The 19853-nt window shown below is 37.9% G+C and overlaps 1 protein-coding gene across 5 annotated transcripts in view; it reads left to right on the top strand.

Annotated features, from left to right (window-relative positions):
* PPP4R3A (protein phosphatase 4 regulatory subunit 3A) overlaps positions 1-19853 on the top strand; it is a 63518-nt gene that overhangs the window by 3296 nt on the left and 40369 nt on the right. For 2 of the 5 annotated variants that reach the window (XM_072623084.1, XM_072623083.1), the window contains exon 1: positions 211-501. The exons of 2 other annotated variants lie outside the window; for them this stretch is intronic. In XM_072623084.1, coding sequence (XP_072479185.1) covers positions 360-501 — 142 coding nt within the window. In that variant the 5' untranslated portion in view covers positions 211-359. Of the gene's footprint in view, positions 1-210; positions 502-7640; positions 7728-19853 lie in introns of those variants that run through there. One more of the 5 variants, XM_072623087.1, reaches the window with a different exon arrangement.

The raw sequence follows: 19853 nt of genomic DNA, 5'->3' as shown, positions 1-19853 counted from the left end.
CGCCCGGTGGAGGCCATCGCTCCTCCGACCCCGTGGTGGGCAGCTGGGCCTGGACAATAGATCCGCGCAGGAGCAGCGGGGCAACGCTCGCGGGGGGCACGGCCGATCCAGACCCCGGCCCCCCTGGTGTCTCCCGCCCCCAACCCCGGCCTCCCGGGCCGTGACATGAGGGAGGAGGCCGCCGCGCGTGGGAGTGAAGGCCCCCTGCCGGGAGGCCGCGGTGCGCGGTGCTGAGCGGAGAGGGCCCCGTCGGTCCGGGCCTCCCGCCTCCCCTCCCCCTCCTGGGGCCCGCGGGGCGTCTCCCCCACCCTCACCCCTCACCCCCTCCCCGGGCGGTGGCTGCGGGGGGGGGCGGCAGGATGACCGACACCCGGAGACGGGTGAAGGTCTACACGCTCAACGAGGACCGGCAGTGGGACGACCGGGGCACCGGGCATGTGACCTCGGGCTACGTGGAGAGGCTGAAGGGCATGTCCCTGCTTGTCAGGGCGGAGAGCGACGGTGAGTGAGAGACCCCCCTCCGGCGTCCTCCCCTCGGAGGCAAGTTCAAGTCAACGGGGCGGGGGGTGCTGGAGCTTCTAGGGGGGACGGCCCGCCCTGGGCGCCGCGGGACCCCCGAGACTGCCCCGGGGAGAACGGGGCGGGTGGGGAGGGGGCTCCGTCAGGGAACCCCGCGAGTTAAGAATGAGGGGTCGCCCCCGAGTCGTTTCCATCCACACCCCCTCCCCCCAGTTCGAGCAACGTTTCCTTTCCCTCCCTCCCGAGGACCGGTGTGTTTGTGCTTTCCTACGTGTGAGAGGGGACCTGCGGCCGTGCTCCTGAGGCGCACAGGTGTGTGTGCGTGTGTGCGTGCGTGTGTGTGCGCGCCACTTGTGGCTGGGCTGCGGTCTGGGGCACTGAAGGCCGCTTCTCCTTCTCATAAATCAGGCGGTAGGCAGTTATGACTTGCTCCCGCTGTGTGCTGGACGCTACCGCCGAGGGCTGGACGTGCAGACCTTTCTGTGTTATGATGTTTGCAGGCACCGTGTTAAGCGCTGGAAACAGGAAGCAAAAGTTAGTGTTCCCAGATGCCGAGTTAGGCGTCAGGGAGTACTCTGCCCTCCAGGAGCTTGCTGTCTGAGGGGGGTTTTCATTCGAGTGACCTTGAGGGAGTCTTTTCATCACTTTTGTGATTGCTAGTTTGCCCATCAGCAAAACGGATATGTCGTTTTTACAAGGCGCTAAGAGATTCATGAGCTATTTCTTACTCTTTGGAGAACTCCCATAAGTGGATTTTGGAAATAGTACACACTTGAGCTCCAGTTTCATATCAACAAGAGTGGATAGGCTAACTTTGCATTTAATAAAAAAAATAATACTTTGATTTCAGAGACATGTGCTATTTTACTTTTCAGAGTAGTTTGTTGGTAATATTGTTCTTTGTCCAGAGAACTTCCTATAAGAGCTGATTAAATTGTTTTGTACTGGCCCTTTTTCTTGTTTAAACTATGGAAAACATGGCAAGATGGCTGACCTTGAAGTCTGGAGCTCCTGGGTTCAAGACCCATCTCTAACATGCTTAGTGACCCTGAGTAAAGTGCTTCATTGCTACTTACTCAATTTGAATAGTTCCACAGCCAGATTTTTTTCCAAATCATTTTTTGATGACTACTCTCCTCTGTGCTGTCCCTAAATTTCAGTGAGCTAAAGGGGGCAATCTGTGGTCATTGAAGATTAAGCTTCAAAATACATCTTCACACAAGTTTATAGTGAAGTATTTTTGAAACTAGAAAGTTCACTTTCCACTCAGTTTAAATGCAGTCAGGTCCCTCAAATGCCTTTTAAAAAATAATCACCAAAGAAGAAAAATGGCAAGGAAAAAACCACACATAAGTAAAAATTAACATATTTGAAGAAATTGAGAAAATTAACATGATGTAATAAAATTGTAAGACCAGAAAAAGAGGTTCAAGAAAGTAAAAGTCACATAGGTACTCATTTTAGAATTTAAAAAGCCTTCCCCTCCAAAAAAAAAATTTTTGGGAAGAAACTGAAGAAAAAAGGTAATGGAGCACATGATAGAAAAACCTCAAAAAACCAATACACTATGGAAAAGCTGATTTATGTGCAATACTTAACAATTGGATATACTGGCTTCAAAAAAAAAAATGTTTAAATTCTCAGAATCAAATGACAAACTCAAGGGATGCTTCACAAGCTGACAATTTGGGCATTACTGAAATCACAGAAAATTGAGAAAAAGAATATGAACACTTTCAAGAAATCTTCATAGAAAATTTCTCAGAAAAAGCAAATTCATACAGCAAAATAGAATCCATCGAACAATAAGGAAGGCTCCAAGATTTTTAAGCTTCAAAACTACAATGATATGAAAAAAATATTTCGAGATGCAAGGAGAAATATAGGAAATATCAGAATCATAGTAGAAATCATGGAGGATAAGGGATAGTTAGAGGAACTGGAATATAAGAATGTACGCAAAAAAAAACTAGAATTATTTGCCCAGTGAAACTTAGTACACTGTTTAAGGTATGAATTATCAGCATTTGAGAAGTATTCAGGCTTTTTTCAGTTTACAGTGAAACCTGTGGCTTTAAAGGAAATCTTAAAACAGTCAAATCTCAGCCAAAAAGGACAGATATTTAAAACACTCCTCAAATCAACACTGTTATGTTGAACCCTCAGTATCGTTTTGGATAATTACTGTTTCAGTAATGTGCTTCTGACAAAGGTATGCCCTTATTAATAAGACTAAAGAAGTTGGTTTAAAGTGTTTTTTTTTAATTTAATGTCAAATAATAAGAAAATGTATGTTCCCTTTCTATAGAATGGTTGAAGAAAAGGCAAACCTAACAATTTTATAATGCTAATAAATAAGAATGGATTAAGCTCTCCAATAAAATGAAGAAGTCACAGAATGGATTAAAAAACAGAATTCAACACTGTGTTTGTTCATTGGAAACAGTTAATCCAGAAAATCTGGAATCTGTAAGGAACTGACACATGTTTCTGTAAGACTTAATCACATTCCTCAGTGATCTAGGGATGTGACAGCAATTTTCGAAGATGAAAATACAAACTGGTTAACTACACAAAAAAATTCTTAAATTCCAATAACCAGAGAGATGCCTGTCTAGATGGCCTTGGAACACTACTTTGCATCCACTATAATAGAAAAGAATATTTGATTTGTTGGATGGGCTGTGGGGAAATGGCCGTTCATGTTGTTGGGCCTGCAGATTGGCACGGACATTTTACAATTTTGATATGTAAGTGTACGGTAAGAGTCACGATTGTTTATTTTGAGCCAGGGAATCCATTGAATAGGGCTTTATTCTAAAAACATTATGGAAAATGAAACAGTTTTCATGACTGCTTTAAGTTGGAAGCATCCTGTATGTCCAACAAATGGAGAATAGTTGGATACTTTTTGGCATGTTAACGTAATATAATTTCATGGTGTTGGAACTAAATATCAAGCATACTGGGACAAGTAGAGGTAACTCCTATAAAGCAATGCAATGCATAATGAGATCATTAGTACCAGAACGTACACCTTAACTATAGTTACATATATAAAAATAAAATAAAGCTCATGGTTATAGAATTTCAAAAGGACTTGGAATTAGGGACAACGAATGAAAACACTTTATATTTTGCTCTGCTTTGTTTAATAGTAAGAGTTTTACGTAGGATATCCTGATTTTGTGTGTTTTATTTCATTATTTGTTTTTGTTGACAGTTGATAAGTTTATGGTAACTTTTAAAATCTTGAAAGTTAAATGATTAGATTGTATCCCATTACATAATGTAATTTTAAGTTAAATGTTACTTTGGAATTTTATACCTTTTTATGGATAGTCTCTTAACTAATGGAGTTTGCTTCCCATCCATGCCTGCTCAGTCTGAGTGTCCCTTGGGCATGATTTCCTTCAAATTCTCCAAAGGGCATCCACCCTGCAAGCTGGAGCCCTTCCCCTAGATCTCTTGACATTGCATAGATACCAGTGGAGGGGGGGGAAAGGTCTATTGTCCTTTTTTTCTTGCCATACAACTTTCTTAGTGTCATCCTTTATACATGTTCTCTTGTTCTTAAGAGGTTTTTACCACTACCATGAAACATGCATAGCACAATCATAGCATCAAGGACTTAGAACTGGAAGAGACCTCAGAAGTTATCTAGTCTAAACCCCTCATTTTATGGAAGGCTCCCTAGAGATGATGATGAAGTCAGTGTGATGATTGTTGTAAAGCACAGAAGTTGCAAAGGCTTGTAAGTGTGCTTCATAATCACTCAAAAGAGTTCAACCTGCTTGTCCACCTGGAAAAAACTGAGTGAGTAGAGTGCAAGTTGTCCTACAACATACATTTGAATGGACAACCTATGGAGCATAGCATAGATCTTGGATAACCACTGTAAGTAAATGATGATCTAAGTCCAGAGTTGTATAGGATGAGCAGAGTAGATTAAATTGCCTTTGGGAAATTGCACAGTGCTTTTGTTAACTGCTCCCCCTCCCCCATCAGCTCCCTTCACACAAACACACACTCAGCTCCCCAAACCCCCCACCCCCACCCAGCTTCTTCCTGAAACAAAGGCCATCTTTTGTACCTTACAGTTTAGAAATAGTTTCCTTCTATCTGCCTTGTTACATTGTGTTCTGTGGTTGACGCGGCTAAATTTTTAGTTATTTTTCTTTGTGTAACTCATGTTGAAACCAAATGATTATACATATCACGTAAGAGATTAGTATATCCCTCAAGTAGGGTTTATCCACAGCACCTTTCTTCTTCCCTCTACCTACCCCCCAAATTATAAATATGTCAGTCCTACAAATACAGATGCTGTATATTTTTTTACCCAAAACATTATTTTCTGGTTACCTTCTAGTTTTTTTATTTCTATACAGTCTCCATAAAATGAAATGAAAGTTAAAATCTTAATTGAAAAGGGGTATTTTAAGAGCCTTTTAGATGAAGATCACAACCATTTCGTGCCTTTTTGATCAACACTTCATGTATTTCCCCCAGTTTTATAAGATGGTAGAGACATTTTTTACTCAGGATTCTTTATTCCTTTATTTAGGGGAGGGGTATTGAAAAGCACCTGTGGACATTTCAAATCTTTACTTTGTCATTATATTTGTAGATAAAAATACAGTGGATTCTACATTACATGCTAGTTGTCTATCTTCATTTGCTAACATACACAGGTTCAGAAGTGAGTTTGGGATATTTAAAAGCAATTTTTTTTAATAAGCCCAAACAAGTGTAAATATGAAGGATAAAAATAAATGATCATAATGCTAGCTCAATATAAGACAGGAATTATCTAGTCCAAATACATTGTGCTTCAGAAAAATATCTAAATTGTTTTCCTCATTTGGCCTCAGTGTGCAATAATTATTGCAAATTTATAGGAAACAGGTGCTGGGAGCCAGAATCAATGGGAGGAGCAAGGTGAAAGATGGAATTTTTAAAAGTTTAAAGGTTTTTAAGAAGGAACTTTAGCAGTAGAATTCTTGCAAACAACTAAAAAGTTGCTGCAAACCTAGCAGTGTGAACACTTAACATATTTACAGATGAGAAAACTGATGCCTGCACAAGTGAAGTGTCAGCTAAGTTCCAGTGATTCATATTGGAACCCTAACTAGAAACTGAGTTTTCTGACTCCCAGGACAATGCCATGATATAGTACAAAGCCAAATGTGAATTACATTGTTAACAGGGATAATTGATACTTTGATTGTTGATCAAGAAAAAAACAAAAGATTTATAAAACCTCTTAAAAGCTGCTGCCTGTAATACATGTATCGAGAATTACCAATATTAGTTATTGTAATTACAGAATTGTACTACTAGTGGACCACACTGTTAACATGTTTAACTTTTTTTTTACCCAAGGCACTATTTTCTGGTTATCTACTAGTTTTTTAATTTATTTTTACACAATCTCCAAAAAATGAAATAAAAATTAAAATCTTAATATTTTGAAATTTTAGAGTCACCTTGTGGTTATGAGGAATAAGCTAAGTATTCCTCTGAATATGGTGAGGTACTCAAAATCCAGAATAAATTTTTCTGTCTACTAAGTGTTTCTATCAGTGATAAAATTTCTCTTCAGTAACAGAGGTTCATGTAGAACAGGTGAAGTTATATGTTTACTGTAACTTAATTACTTTCTTCATCTCACTCAAAACCTGCATTGATGTTATAGATACTCTAAACTACATTTTAAAAAAGATAAGTTTGTGGTGATTGCCTTGTTTAGTCAGATACACCAGTAAATTTGCTGAAATGTGAGAGATGGTCATCTGCTTTCTGTCCCTTTCCACAAGTTAATGGATTTGTATGTCAATGTATGTAATTTATAAAAGGAGTAAGGAAAGATGAATTTCAACAGTGCCTTGAGAAAGCACCAAAGTGCACAGTTTGGGAAAACATGTAAAGTTCTTATTGTATACTGTTTAAAAGGATTCAAGAACAGATATGCTTTGCTTACCTTTTCACATATATATAAAGACTGGGTCTCCCTGACTAACCTATACTGGAAGTGCAGGGGCTCCTCACTTACGGACATAGGAGCTTTGACCTGATTTCTAACATAGGCCAGTTTGGCCCTCCTTAATCAATTTGGTGACACGTGGGTCATCCCCCCCAGCCCCAGTACTCACTGCTGAACTTAATTTGGGACATCTAGCCCACTATAGCTTATATCTCCTAATATCTGCCAGCCTCAGCCTTTCTGGTACTTGAAATGACAGAAATGTGCCACCACACCCACCTGCCATGAATTTTGTACAGTACTTTTCGAAACATATTTATGCTCATCTTTGTCCTCAAGGCAGTTCTACAATTGTACTCATATCTATACAAAGAAATAGCCACGAGATTAAGTAATTTGCCCAAGGCCACATAACGAGTGGTAGAACCGAAATAAAACTACCATTTTATTGAGCTCACACTGCCCTATAGGTTGATGTTTTCCGTGTATCATCGTAAACATGTGCAGTAAAGTTTGTCAGATTGTTTTTGCCTTGGGGTGGAGGTGTGGGGAGGAAACAAGCAGTTATTAAGCATCTACTTTGTGCCAAGCACTGTGCTTTCATAAAGGCTTTACAAATATTTTCTAATTGTCATAACCCTGCAAAGTGAGTTGCTGTTATTCAGTTTTATGGTTGAGGAAGCTGAGGCAGATAGTGACTTGCCCAGGGATGTACAGGTAGTAAGCAACTAAGGTTTGATTTGAACTCAGATCTTCCTGATTCCAGAGTCAACAGTTTACCTACTGGACCACCTAGCAACCTAGGCAAAGAATTTGTTAGCCTGTTAGATGATAAACAGATTTACAACAGTAAACTTGCCCAATAACCTAATGACCTATGAATGGTTTTTCCCTGTTCTTTTTACTTTGTCATATTGAGTATTCACCATCTAGCAGGGGACCATAATAAGTAGGATAATTTTAAGGAAGATGGGTACCCAGTATTAGGAAGGTTTTTATTATCAGAGCTTCATTTGAAAATCATTTGTGTTGGTTTGTAAACTTGTCTTGATAAGGAAATTGTGATAGACTGGGGTGTCTAAACTTACTGATCATCTGAGTTTTGTGTGTTGTTTTTTTTGTTTTTCTTTTAAAGAGTTTTAGGACCATAAGTGGGTTGAAGTTTGGTTTATGGAGCCAATTGCAAGGTGTGAGAACACCCCTGAACTAGAGGTTTTGAAAGGTAATCATATAGGGATTTTTTCTGAGTGACTCATTGTTCATTTTTAAAACATTGATAATTCTTAAAGTCGGGTCCACAGTACTGAAAAAGAGGAATTCAAGATAGATACACCATGTGTTCACAGTAAACCTTTAATGGCAATACCTTCTGGGATTTTTTTATTATTTATTTTGCGTTCATTTATTCTTAGTACCATTTTCTCCCTTCCACGCATTTTATGGTTCAGCAAAGAATCAAGAGTTTCTGTGCTCTTACAGAGCTTAAATTTGAGTAGTGAGAAAGAATAGATTGAGAGGCAGCATAGTGCAGTGGAAAGAGTATTGGGTTTGCAATCAAAGGCCCTGAGTTTAAATTCTTTCACTTCCACTTAATGTCTCTTTGACCTTTGACAAAGCATGTTCTCATTTATCAGCTATAAAAGAGAAGGTATGTACTAGGTGGCCTGGAATGTCCTTTCTATCTCTTAATCTATAATCCCGTATGTTACCCAGGGTAATTTGAAGAGAGCAAGCACTAACAGTTGGGGTATATCAGGAAAGGATTTATGAAAGTTGTGATACCTAATTTGAATCTTGAAGATGAGGAGGCATTTGGGGTCATATGGGGGACAACTTATGTGAATGTCTCATCACTTCCTTGGCTATACGTAACAGATTTCTCATTGCTTTCAATCTTGCTTGTTTACTTTCTTCTAAACAACTTTCTGTTGTCTTCTGTGGATTAAAAAAAATATTTCAGTGGTCCCTATTTCTTTGGAATCACTTGCTAACCTTATCTTCTTCCAATACCACTTCCAACTAAAATCAGAAGGGAGTGTAGATGGGGAAACTTATAACAGATAAGCTTTCAAGCAAAACAAATCCATACATATAAAAATGTCTACATCTAGAGACTATCACCTCTCTGTCAAGAGGTAGCATACTTTATCATAGGTTCTCTGGACACACATGCTTGGCCACTACATTGATGAGCATGTTACTTGCATATATAAATTCTTCTGGTTCTGTGCACTTCATTCTGCGTCAGTTCATAGTAGTTGAGATTCTTTCAAGTTGTCTCTTTTGACATTTCTTAAAGTGCAGTGATTTTCTATTATATTCATATTACAGTTTGTTCAGCCATTATCCAATAGATCTATGGCCTTTGACCCTAGTTTTTATCTTTTTCCCTTCTGAATCCCCTCACCTCTCCACCTCCCTACCCTCTCCCCCATCCCCATTTTTCATGTATCAGAAATTTATTTTGCTTATTACCTCTCTCCTCCCATTCCTGCTTGTTTCTATGTTGAATTTCAACAGAGACAGAAAAAGAGAGTGATCTGATACCTATTCCTGCGACCATTTCATACATTTATTTACTTTTGTGAGCTTCAGTCAGGAGAAATAGCAAGTTCTGCCCCTTCCTACTTTTTACATCATTTGTCTTCCTTTTACTGCCCTTTTCCTTCCCTCACTTAAAACTCAGAACAGAACCAAGCCACTACTGCCATGCCCCAGACTTCTGTTTTTCTTTTATAAATCTCTCAATATCCTTTGAAGACATAAAGCTCTGAAGGAATACTTGTTTATTTTCCTCTATTTGAATGTTGCCTCCTCAGGTTTCTCTGGAACTCTCATATTTGTGTTTGAAAGTTCCTATTAAGCTCTGATCTTTTTATCAGAAAATTTTGCAAGTCACTTTGCAAGGCCCACTTTACAAAACCATATACGATAGCACTGAGCTTTGCACGGTAAGTTAATATTGGTTGTAAACCTTTCTCTTTTGCTTTTTGGAGTATTATATTCCAGAATCTTCTCTCCTTTATAGTAAATGCTTCCAAGTCTTGTGATAATGACTGCATTTCTTTGGTACTGAACTGCCTTTTTCTAGATGCTTGTAGTTTTTCTTTGAACTCTAGCTTTTGGCTTTGTCATTCCTGGAACTTATATTTTTTGTATTTCTTTCAGAAGTGATAAGTGGATTCTGCCTTTACTTTGCTCTATAGTTGACCCAGGCAGTTTTTGTTTATATTTTCTTGAAATATAGCCTTTATAGCTTTTCTAAAAACATGGTTTTGAAGGTAGTTTCAGTCTTAAAGTATTTCTCCCTGACTTCTTTTCCAGATTGTTTTCAACCAGCAGATAACTTTTGTCTTCCTTTTTCCAGTCTTTTAATTTTGTTGTAATATTTCTTGCTATTTTGTGGAGTCATTACTTTGTTTTTTATTATTGTTTTTTTTCCCTTTTTAGTTTTTAAGGAGTTATTTATTTGGGGATTATTTGCCACTTTGTCTTCTAATCTAATTTTGGTTGGTGTTTTCTTTGATTTACTCATCTCTCCAGATTTAGTTTCCCAATTTGAGACTTTAGGCTAGGTCCAGGTTCAGCATCCTGCTGCAGTTTTGAATAGTCAGCACTATTTGATATCATCTTGGCTGGGTTCCTGCGCTGATCTCTATTTCCCATTCTCTTCCTTTTCTTCCTATATTTGATATTCAGACATCTGGATACTCAGGACCTGATAACCTTGAGAGAATTTAAGAGACATTAGAGCCCTGGGCACCTAAACTCTCCTGCTATGCCACTGCTTGCTACTGCTCCCCAAGGGAGCATGTAGGTCTATATTTATCCTGGGGACTTTGGTGGGAAAGAGCTGCTGCACTCTTGCTGCCTATAGTCAGAGAGTGCTGCATTCTACATGTCTCAAGACCTTTTCTGTACTTCCTGGGAAGAGACCATGGAGTTGTTTGCCTGAAATGGAAACGGCTTTTCTGACAGCCCTCTTCCATATTGCTTGTGAGTTTCTGACCAGCTATTTATGCAGTTTTTGAATGCAAGAAATCAATGATTGTTTTCTTGTATTTCTTGATCATTATTCATTCAGGAATTTCCTGTTTTTGCAGCAGATGCAGGGTAGCATGGTACACTTTAGTGTATGTGGAATCTGTTCTTTTTCTGTCTTTACCTCCTTGAGGAATATATTTCATCCCCAAGTCAGTGGAATCTCCAGATGAGAAGGTATTAGTTTTAGTTACTTCACATGATACTTACTTGGTCTTCAGAGTGGTTGACTCAATTTATAGTTCCAACAGTGTGCCACTCTTCTAACATCAGTTATTTTCTTTTTTTTCATATTTGCTCATTTGCTGGGTATGAGGTGAATTGATTATTTTGATTTGCACATTTCTTATTTTTGAAATTAAAAATTGATGTCTTTTTGCTTTTTTACATCATGATAGTTTTCTCTAGGATCCTTCCTGTTAACCTCACCCCAAGAGAGCTATCTGAAGTATAGAATGTATGCAGTGTACAACATCTATAGAATGACTTGGGGATGTCCTTTCCTATGTCTTCATTCCATTTCTCTCAGTGATTTGGGACATTCTTTCATAAAGTTATAGTTTACAATTCTCCTTTTTATATTTTTTGACCATTTAAGAAATGGCTCTTAATCTTAAATGTTTGTTAATTTCCTGTACCTCTTGTATATCAGATCTTTATCAAGGATATTTATGCACACAGCCTTATGCGACATTTTAAGTAGAGGACCAAGAGATTTCTTTTCTATTTTCTTACTGAAAATAACTATTTTCTCCTAGTAATTACTAAGGAAGCATTTTTTATTAATTTCATTATGATATATTTCTAAAATTATAAAATAATGGAATGAGTTCATCTTCTTCTAAGTAGAATTTCCAGATAATTAAAACTTATTCTGTATATTCAGAGAGCATTAAAAAAATGTTCAAGACTAATGGAAGTTTTTCTAATGTGACCAGAAATTTTAAGTTTTGTATGCCATCTTAAATGTTTGACTTGATCACACTCAGTGATGGACCATCTGTTTTCTTTGTTTTGGTGCCTCTGTCACCATTCTTTCTTGTTGCTCTTACCCAAGACACATACACTGTCAACAATGAAGTATTCTGCTTTCAGTTGACAGAAAGGGGGATAAAGGTGGGAGGATGGAGGTGAAGAGAAACTGTTAAGTTGCAAGTCCAGTAGAAGACTGCTGATGACTTCAACCCAGTAGAAATAAGGAGGGAATGGACCAGCGAGAAATTAAACTTTTTTCCCCTCCAGATTGGTGAAATGGTTCTTTCTCCTACCCTTAAATTTCAAATTGTCTTTGATGAAACATAGCTCCTGCACACAGAACAATTTTAGTTGGACTTGTCTTTTGGTAGCTTTGACAAAAGTCGTGGAGCCGTCCAGTATGTTTATGTTGGATAAATAGCATCCTTCTCTGTCTTGGATGTTGAGGATTCCTTGAAAAGGAAAAGAAAAAAAAATCTTTCAGTCACCTTGAGAAAAAATGAATGTATTTACAGATATCATGGGCAAGGGCTTTCACCGGGGAACAAGCATATTTAGCTGCATGATTTCCTTCAAAAATTTCAAAACAACTGCAAAAAGGATAGGCATTTCAAATTTAATTGCTAATAGTTCTTTGATATCTGGAAAGCTGAAAATGGAACACCATTGGTAACTTTTTAAAGTGGCTGCTTAGTGAGGTCTGGATGTCTTTCTTGCATATCCAACTCTAAATAACATATAGCTTTAGGCTCTGTCTCTTAGGTTGCTGACATTTGCTTTATAGCACATGTGAGAATGCTAAGGAAAGAATCTGAACTGACTGCTCTAGGACATCTGTGCTCTTAACTATTTTAAAAGATAGTTTGACCTAAGTGTATTATCACCTTCCCCCCTTTACTAAACTGTGAGGACAGAGATAATTTCTTAAATAGGCAATCCCCAACTAAAATCTATATTCTAAAAGTTTCTAAGTTGGAACACATTTCTCCATAGAAACGAATCTTAGCTTTTATAGATTATTTTAATTACTATCTAATCCCTAATGAAGCTAAAATGCCATGCACTTGGAACTGAAAACCAAGAAAAACCAATGTTGTTGCATGCAGTACTAAAAACTAAACAAAACCTACTGAATATTTTTTTTTCCAATCTTGAATTAAATGAAGAGCTAGCTGGAGTTTTGTAGAGTCTGAATGGTTATCTGTAGACTTTCAAGGGTTGGAAAAGATTAATACTGATTCATTGTGTCTTTAGAAATTTAAGGCTTTCCTTTTCTCTTGTATTACTGGTACTATAAATAGCCATGATCTTAGATTTAGAGTGGAAAGGGATCTTATAGCTCATCAAGTCCAAAAACCCTTGTCTTCTAGATGAAGAAACAGATTTAGAGAAATTGAATGACTTGCCCATAGTCATCTAACTAGTAATCATCAGAAGCTGAATTTGAACCCAGGTCTTCCTAATGCCAAGGCTAGTACACAATTCTGTGCTGATGGTGATTAGTTGTTTTGGTTGTAGGGGACAATCCCAAAGTACCTGAGCACAAATTGTGGAGGAAGAAGAGAAAGTAAGTAAATCTGTAAGAAAAAAAGAGTACTTGACTAAGACTTTCTTCACTTATATGAGCATCAAAAGATGCAGAATGGCAGAACATTGATGAAATTTATCCTTTTGGTAGTTAGAAGACTTTGGATCTGCTTTCTCACATGTTTATTACAAGTTGAAGGAAGGGGACAGGCAAGAGAGAAATAACTTTGAAATGGAGAGGCAGTGTCATTAATAAGCATTTGTAAATTATGGAATGTTTGTACTTCTATATCCCCAGTAGCATCAATTACCTTACCAGTCTTAGATATGTGATAAATCTTTGAGAAATTTTTTTTAAAGCAAATTTAATTTGTAAGTGTTAGGATCAGGAACATCTTTTCCTATGTGTATTGATTGCTTAGAATGGGTTAAAGTTAAAGCAATGAATTTTAGGATAGATGCTCTTTCTAGGAATAGATACAAAAATGGATGTCTAGAACATATGCATTTAAAAAAATAGAATATTTTGGACTGGTAAAGACTTTTTTCTGGAAAAAAGACTTGTCCTAGATCTTTTGGCATGGGTTTAGTTGAGTTCAGCAAACATTACTTAAATGTCTACTATGTGCAAGGGTGTAGGGTACAAAGATGTGAGCAAATATTCATAGTCTCTGTCTTCAAGGATCTTAAATTTTATTAGGGGAATGGGGTGTGTAAACCAGGTGTGAGTGTGTGTATGTGTGTACATGTTTTTTTCTTTTAAATGTTTTAATTAATACCTTTATTATACCTGTCACATCCCATGAGTTGTGCTACCCCCTCAGAATTCACTTGCAACCTAAGTAAAGAAAAACAGGTCCTCAAAAAGACCGTATCAGAAAATATATGCTTCGTTTTACATCAATAACCCACTCTCTGTCTGCTGAGTATTGGAATGTATACTTCAGCAGCAGCACTGGAAGTCACAATTACAGATAATAGTTTGAAGAAAGTAGTACTAGCAACTAGAGAAATAAGGAAACGGTTCCCTGTAATGCAGCACATGAGCTGACTGACCCTTGAAGAGATCTGTGGATTCTCAGAGGCAAAGTTGAAGAAGTAGTACATTTCAGGGACAGAGAACAGTTCTGTAAAAGCATGGAGATGGAAGGTGAAATGGCAAATTCAAGAGAAAGTAAATGGGCAGATTTGGCTAGAACATAGAATGCCTGAAGAGGAATCATGGGGAAGTAGGCCTAGAAAGATGGATTGGGGTTAGATTGTGAATGGCTTTAAGTACCAAACTTAGGTTTTATCCTTTAATTTAACGTTTTATCCTATAGATCTACTGAAGTTTCTGGGCAGGATAAGTGATTTGGTCAGCTTTGTGCTTTAAAGCACATAGATGAGGTCAAATAGATTATTGGTTGAGAAGTTAAAGATGGAGAAGGGCTCACTTCTAGCTGGGAGACCAGGGATGTAATGGACCTCAGGTTGTGTCTGAGCTATTTGGGAGGATTTCATTCCAGGTTGTTGTTCTTTGTTCTTGAAAAGAACCATGACATCAGGAAGGTGATGTCATGATTTGAAAGTGAATTGGATTTAAGTGAGGGAGGACTGTGCAAAGTCATAGCTCCTATGGAGCCATCTCCATCCAGTGGCAAGATGTAGATCAGGGTGACTAGAGATGTGTGTCTCTCCCTGTTCCCACACTCCCCTCTCCCTGCGTGCCCTGTCCTCCCCCTTTCCAGTTACAAAGATAGCATTAGAGAAGTCACCATAACTGAAGAGAGGAAATATCTAAAAAGGCTGACAGGCATTACTTCCCCTCTCATACTCTGCTGTTCAACCAAACTGGCCTGTTTGTTGTTCCTCATATACATTATTATATCTACCCCCTTCATACCTTTACTTTGCCACTTTCAAGATGGCTCTGGAGGAGAAGTGAGCCTAGTGACCTACACAGCCCTCCCTCACTCCAAACAAAGTCAGGTGCAAGTCATGTCATCATTTCTCTGATGGCATTGTTTTCTTCAGCAGAGAAGGATGAACACAGTCAATATTTGCCATTCCAGTTACCTTTAAGCCTCAGATTAAATGCCACCTCCTTCTAAGGATGCCTCCCAGTTGTTATTGCGTCCTGTTTTCCCACTGTATAGGTCCTCAGCACAGCATCTTGAACTTAGCATATACATGTACTCATACATGTTTATGTCTGTGTACGTGTGTATGCATGTGTACACTTAAAGAGTGGGCAAGTCACTTAATATCTTTGGACTTCAGTTTCTCTGTCTATAAAATGAAGGAGTTGGATTAAATGACCTATAAAGTTTCTTCCTGTTTTAAAACTGATTCTCTTTTGTTACAGTTCTGTTTAAACCAGGTGTCATATGCCACTTCTAGCAGGCAAATGCCATAAGGGGCCTGTGTTATCTAAACTCACCCCCACTGCCTAGTAGAGTGCTTGGCCCAGGCTTAATGCTTTAATAAATGTTTGTTGAAGATCAGTAGGTGAGGATTAGAATGCTGACATAAGAGATATTGAAAGGGTATATGCAGAAAAGTTTGCGATCTTTGTTCTAATAGTGGAAAACATTTTACATGATCCTTTAAGTAGAACTTCATTTGATTTTACAGATGTCATATAATTTTAATTTTAAACTTAAGTTATAATCAGGTAGTATGCCAGCCAAGTTTGTTTGTCTTAAAATCTGATTATGTACTTTTTCTCCTTTTCTGAATCAATGGTGACAGAAGTTTAATATAGTGAAACTACTTTGACTGATAAATTGTACATTTAATTATAAAATAATTTGTGTCCGTTAATCATGTGGTGTTGAGAATATTTAGATTTCAAGGGAAAATTGGTCTTCTGGCCTTTGATCATGTTTCATGTCCTTCTGCAATTTTCAGTGCACTGTGATAATGACTTAACCTACAGTCTTACAAACTTGTTGAATCCTTGTGTTGAGATTGATCTCCTGTCCTAGACAGTTGTACACTATAACAAATCTAGAAATTTTCTACATTCAGAGAGTAATTACTGAGCCCAGGGGAAATTTTAAGTATTAATAGAAATTATTCTGGCTATATACATTTATCTGTTCAGTACCAGTTCCATTTTTTTTTTACACCACTTCCCTTTTTAAGGAAGTAGATTTTCAGGAAGATAGTGTATTTCAATTAAAAGGAAAAAGTCAGTTCTTTAGTTCATTTAAAAAAATGAGAAATATTCCCTATGCTAGGTTTTTGGTTTTTGTGAGGGTTTTTTTTTTTTAGTGTTTTAATAAACATGTCAAACTTCATTGTTAGTGTTAATTTGATTGCATTCAGAAAACATTCTCACTTTCAAACCTGGAGAATGTTGGTGAAGAGAATATTTTTAAGTAGTTTTGTATAGTGTCTTTATTGATCTCCTTCATGAAAATAAGACCAGTGGCAGTTCCCTGAACTCTGTGTGCTGTTAATCTGCCCCCAAACACTTATTAAGCATTGTGCTAGGCACTGGGGATCCAAATACAAAAAATGAGACAGTCCCTGTTCTTAAGCAGCTTACATTCTATTTAGTGTGTTATTTATTCAGATTAGTAAATTCATATTATTTACACAATTCTACTATGAAGAGAAAGCAAAAACGGAATCAGAAAAGGCCTTTTGAGAGAAGTGACACTTGAGTTTACTCTTGAAGGGAGCTGGGATACCAAGAAGTCAAAGATAAGGAGGAGAGGGGATTTCGTGTGTGGGGGAATAGCCTGTGCAAAAGGCCTGGAAATAGAAGCAGGCTAATTTTTTGAGGGTGAGCATGATATATAATCAGCCCTAAGAGATAAGTTGGAGCCAGATTGTGAGGGGCTTTAAATGCTCAAAGAGTTTGATTTTATGCTAAGGTATATGAGAAGCCAAGGTAGCTTCTTGAAAGAGGGGAATGATGTTGTCAGACCTGTGTTTTTAAGCATAGTTGCATTATCTATGTGTAAAATGGAATTTAGGAGACAAAGACTGAATGCAGGAGGTTATTGCAAATAATCCAGGCAAAAGATGATGAGTCTGGGGACCAGGTTGGTGACCATAAGAGTGAAAGGAAAGGGAAAAGAAGAAGCATTCATATAGTGCCTACTATGTGCCATGGTGTTAAGTACTTTTTACAAATTTGATCCTCACAACATCTTTGCTAAATAGGTGTATTTTTACCCTTATTTTACATTTCAGGAGATCAAACAAACAAATCTTAAGTAACTTGTCTAGGGATCACAGCTAGTAAGTGTCTGAGAGTGGATTTAGACTTGGGTCTTTCCTAATTCCAGCTTTATTGAACTATTCACTCTGCCTCACAAGTGCAGTTGAAGGAGATAGAATAGAAAAGAAAAGACTTTGCAACTGATTGGATTTGAAGGATGACTTTTAGGACTTTTCCATTCTGTATGCCTGGAAGAATAATGGTACCCTCAACAAAAATAGTGAAATTAGAAATGGGGCAGGTTTAGAAGGAACATGTTCAGCAAGTGGTTGAAATATATTAAACTGGAGCCCAGGAGAGAAGAGGGTCAGATGTGCAAATTTAGGAATCTTTTATAGACATAATTGTTAAATACATAGAAGCTATTAGAATTATCAACAGCAGAGTATCAATGGAAACTACGAAAGGAACCCAGTAGAATGTTTTAGAGGACAAAGGATATTGAGAAGAATCAGTTGAACAAATAGGAAGTGAATGAAAAGAGTGCGGTTTCATGAAAATCTAGAAAGAGGAGAGAATCCAGAGTACTGGTCAGCAGTGTCAAAATACTGGGGGCTGTGAAGGAAGAGCTATTTGACTTAGCAATAAAGAGATCATTGGTGAGGCAAATTTAGGTTTTGATTAATTCCCTTCCCCCCCCCAAAAAAATTATTATTTTGGAGTGTATTTCTTTTTTAAATATATTTTTATTCTATTTTCAGCTCCAAATTCTCTCTCTTTTGCTTCCCCCGCTCCCCTATTGAGAAAGCAATAAAAACAAAACCCATTTAAAATATGTTAGTCAAGTAAAACAAATTAGTACATTAATTAGCCATGTCCATAGACACATTCACATGTATATGTCCATATACTTATACATATATATTTTTGCTTTAGTCTGCATTTTAAATCCATCATTTCTGTCTGGTGGTGGTGCTCACTTTTTTGCATCACTTCATATAAATCTTCCCAGGTTTCTCTGAAAAAATCCTTTTCATCATGTCTTACAGCATAATTGTTGTTGTTGTTGTGTTTGTCCTTTGTTTTCAAAGAAGCCCATCACATCAGAGAAATGATGGCATGACTTACACTTGACTTTCTTTTGAGTGAAGGAGCGTTATGCAAGGTCACCAACCTTACTTTCTCTTCCTGAGCCATCTGGATCCAGTGACCAGATATTCATCAGCGTGACAGATGGCCCAGGATGCAATGAGAGACCTTGGGGTTTTTAGACTAGGCCTTGACATACTCACTTCAAGGGAGGTAATGTTCATTGAATGAATAGGCCTCTTTAAGAAGTAATCAGGGAATGGTCCTTTTAATGAGCAAAAGAAAAAAATAAACTGGGAGGGAAAGAGTAACTGTTTTATTGATAATCACTAAGCCAGCTATTATGTGGAGCTTGGTCAGGGACCTCTTATTGTTCAACCTATGGGCTTCAGAGTGCACTGGGTTTAAGGTTTGGGGAACGAGGAGGAAGGGAGAAAGGAAAGGATATCTAGCCAGTAAACTCCAAAAAAAGGGGAGAGGGAGAGGATGAGCTGGGTTAGCCACCTAGCTGGGTCCCCACTTCAGGCAGCTCAGGCTAGTCATAAGATTGTTTTCGTCCTTCATTTTCGAAGAAGACCATGGCATCAGAGAAATGATGACATGACTTACACTTTGTTTTGAATGAGGGAGTGCTGTATAGCACAATAGTATTCCATCCTAGTCATATACCATAATGTGTTTGGTCATTCCCCTATTGATGGGCCTTCCTGTTTCAATTTTTATATCACCATGAAAAGAGTACAGATATTTTTATATGTATGGGTCCTTCTTTCTTTGGTCTCTTTGTGACATAAAACTAATATTAGTATCATTAAGTCAAAGAATATATCCACCATTTAATTATTTGGGGAGCATACTTCCAAATTTTTTTCCATAATGGCTAGATCAGTTCACAGCTTTACCAGCAATATATTAATGTGCCTGTTTTACTAGCCCCTTCCATATCTTTTATTTCCCCTTTTTTGGTCAACTTTGACATTCTTATCAATGTCAGGTGATATGTGAGAATTGTTTAATTGATATTTCTCTTAATCTTTAGTGATTTAGAGCATTATTTCATGTGGTGATTGATAGCTTGGATTTCTTCCTTTGAAAACTTAGACTTGATTAATTATAGGAGGAAAACTTTTGCATAACATAATATTAGGGCTGTCCAAAAATGGAATGGGCTGCCTTGGGAAATAGCAGGTTTCCCCTTCACCGGAGGTCTTCAAGCAGTAGCCTGAATGATCACTTGTTAAATATAGTGAGGTAAATATTGGATTAAATGGTTGCTGAGGTTTCTAACCCCAAATTCTGTCCTTCTCTAACCTTGCAAAGTAGTTTCAGACTGTTTTCATTTTAAAATTCACAGTTTAACGGGTTGAAAAGTTAGTTAGAAGTATGACATGAAACTAACCAGTAAAGGCAAACTTTCTCATTTGGATGTTCAAGGGAGGAAAGAGATTAGTTGCTACCTTGAGCTGATAACAGTAGAATGAAAGAAAAGTTTTTTAAAGGAGGTGAGATTGCTGAATGACTGTAGTAGAGGAGAGTTGCTGAAAGTGGCAGTGAGGAGAA

The sequence above is a fragment of the Notamacropus eugenii genome, chromosome 7, assembly GCF_028372415.1.
Source record: "Notamacropus eugenii isolate mMacEug1 chromosome 7, mMacEug1.pri_v2, whole genome shotgun sequence".
Classification (NCBI taxonomy): Eukaryota; Metazoa; Chordata; class Mammalia; order Diprotodontia; family Macropodidae; genus Notamacropus; species Notamacropus eugenii.
This window is presented reverse-complemented; position numbering and strand designations above follow the sequence as displayed.